The sequence below is a fragment of the Canis lupus genome, chromosome 21, assembly GCF_003254725.2.
Source record: "Canis lupus dingo isolate Sandy chromosome 21, ASM325472v2, whole genome shotgun sequence".
Classification (NCBI taxonomy): domain Eukaryota; kingdom Metazoa; phylum Chordata; class Mammalia; order Carnivora; family Canidae; genus Canis; species Canis lupus.
The window spans coordinates 28,661,416-28,663,685 of NC_064263.1; the positions used below are offsets into that span (position 1 = coordinate 28,661,416).

General features: G+C 41.3%; 1 protein-coding gene across 1 annotated transcript; it reads left to right on the forward strand.

Annotated features, from left to right (window-relative positions):
• The first annotated feature begins 806 nt into the window (after nucleotides 1-806).
• LOC112667898 (olfactory receptor 51J1-like) lies at nucleotides 807-1,760 on the forward strand. The gene has a single exon (XM_049099076.1). The coding sequence runs from the start codon at nucleotides 807-809 to the stop codon at nucleotides 1,758-1,760; it is 954 nt and encodes a 317-aa protein (XP_048955033.1).
• Nucleotides 1,761-2,270: the final 510 nt, after the last annotated feature.

A 2,270-nucleotide genomic window follows, 5' to 3' on the forward strand; every position in this document is an offset into this window, starting at 1 on the left:
TCTGTGTCAGAAAGAAGGTCCAGTGGATGAGACAGGTTGTCTTGGAGAACTGTGAGTTAAAAGATTGTGTATATCATCAAGACAGAATATTTTCATGAGTTTTAACATCAGCATGCAAATCCGTCAGCCTTGGTTCTTGCCTCATTATGTCTGTTATATATAATCCTTTCAGTTGCTTCCTAGTCCTTTCAAAGCACAGAACAGCTAACTTAGTGTGGATCCAAACTCCATTCTTTTCTAGTTAATTTCTCAATCATTTGCTCTAGGTTCCGGTCACTACCACTTCTTAGCCATATTTTGGATCTCAGTTATTCCATATGTCCACTTTCATTACCAGGTATTTTTAGCTGTTTTCATCTACTACTCTGCTTGCCTTACATCCATATTTACCAACAATATTTTTGTTCACCAATCCCTGACATTAATCCACACCTTAAAACTGAGATTGCCTACATGGGTCTGTCTTCCCAGCAGCTTTCTGAGACCAAAACATCTGCACACAAAGACAAAACAGCCATTTTTTCCCTTAGCAGATCCAAAGTGAAGTATAATTTAGAGGGATAATTTTCTATCAGCCTGGAGTTTTTCTCTGATAGAGACTATTACCTCCTTAATACTGGGAATTTCCTGATGGTGGCCATCTTGTCAATTTTCAGGCAGGAGACTTTTGGCCACATAAATCTGTAAGCTTTGTTTTCTTCTTCCCTTCCCTTAGTGTCTAGAAGTCTTTCTCGGTTATAATGTGACCTCACTAGCTTGTTTGTAATTTTTAAGGTAGCACTGATCCCATGTGATGAGATTTCAAGATGAAGAACTCCAATAGTTCTTTGGAGTCTTTACCTACAACTTTCATTCTGGTTGGCATCCCAGGGCTGGAGGCAGAGCACATTTGGATATCCATCCCCTTCTGCCTGATGTATATTATCATCTTCCTTGGGAATGGCACCATTCTTCATGTCATCAGAACAGACCCCGCCTTGCACCAGCCCATGTACCTCTTTCTTGCCATGTTGGCCCTGGCTGAAGTTGGTGTCTCTGCAACAACTCTGCCTACAGTTCTAGGCATCTTCCTTTTTGGCACCACTGAGATTAATTTTGATGCCTGCCTTTTTCAGATGTTCTTCATCCATTCTTTCTCCATTATGGAGTCAGCTGTGTTGCTGGCCATGTCTGTGGACCGATTTGTGGCCATCCATAATCCACTGCGCTATACAGCCATCCTCACCCTGCCCCGTATATTTGGCACAGGAATGATCATGGGGCTGAAAAGCATTATTCTCATGGCCCCATTACCCATGCTATTAAGGCATCTGCCCTTCTGTGGCCATAATGTCCTTGCACATTCCTATTGCCTCCACCCCAACCTTATCCATCTACCTTGTGGGGATGTTTCTATCAACAATATCTATGGGCTTTTCATTGTTACCTCTACTTTTGGGCTGGATTCACTGCTTATTGTGATCTCCTATGGGCTCATACTCCACACTGTACTGAGTATCACTACTGGGAAGGGGAGGAGGAAGGCACTCAACACTTGTGGCTCACATATCTGTGCTGTACTCACTTACTATGTGCCTATGATTGGCTTATCTATGGTACATCGCCTTGGATTCCATGTGTCCCCTTTGGTGCACGCTATGATGGCCAATGCTTATCTCTTCTTCCCACCTGTTGTCAACCCCATTGTCTACAGCATTAAGACCAAAGAGATCCATTGTGGCATTGTACGAATGCTCTCACAGAAAAAAGCAAGAATTTAAACAAAGGACAAAGTAAGAGGGGACTTTTTTTTCTATAAATTTCTATAATTCATAACATGTTTTGCATGTTATGCAAACGGTGTTACCTTAAATAAAATATGTTATCTGATGAAGGTTCTGCATAATCTAGCACTAAACTGGAGTGGAGTATCAGTGGGAGTGGACTATGTGTGACACAATAGTATAAAGAATTGATGTTATTTTTTAAATGTTGTATTACATGAGGTTTTTCATTACCTTACCTAGCTGGAGCAGAAATGCAGGAAGGACTGCTTATGAAAATGTAACTCTCTCCATATGTGAAAGGTAATCAGAAGTTGGAAGGTGTCCTGGGAAATCTGCTGAGTCCTCTGTTCTAGGGAATGAGGATGTAAAATGGATTACAGTATCTTGAGTTGTTAGTACCTGATCTCAATAGCAGGAGGTAACACTAACTAGCTTAAAGGAGGCTTCCAGTCTTGTCTCTGACTGGTATTCATTCAACCTTCCAGTTGAGAATGACAAAGATTA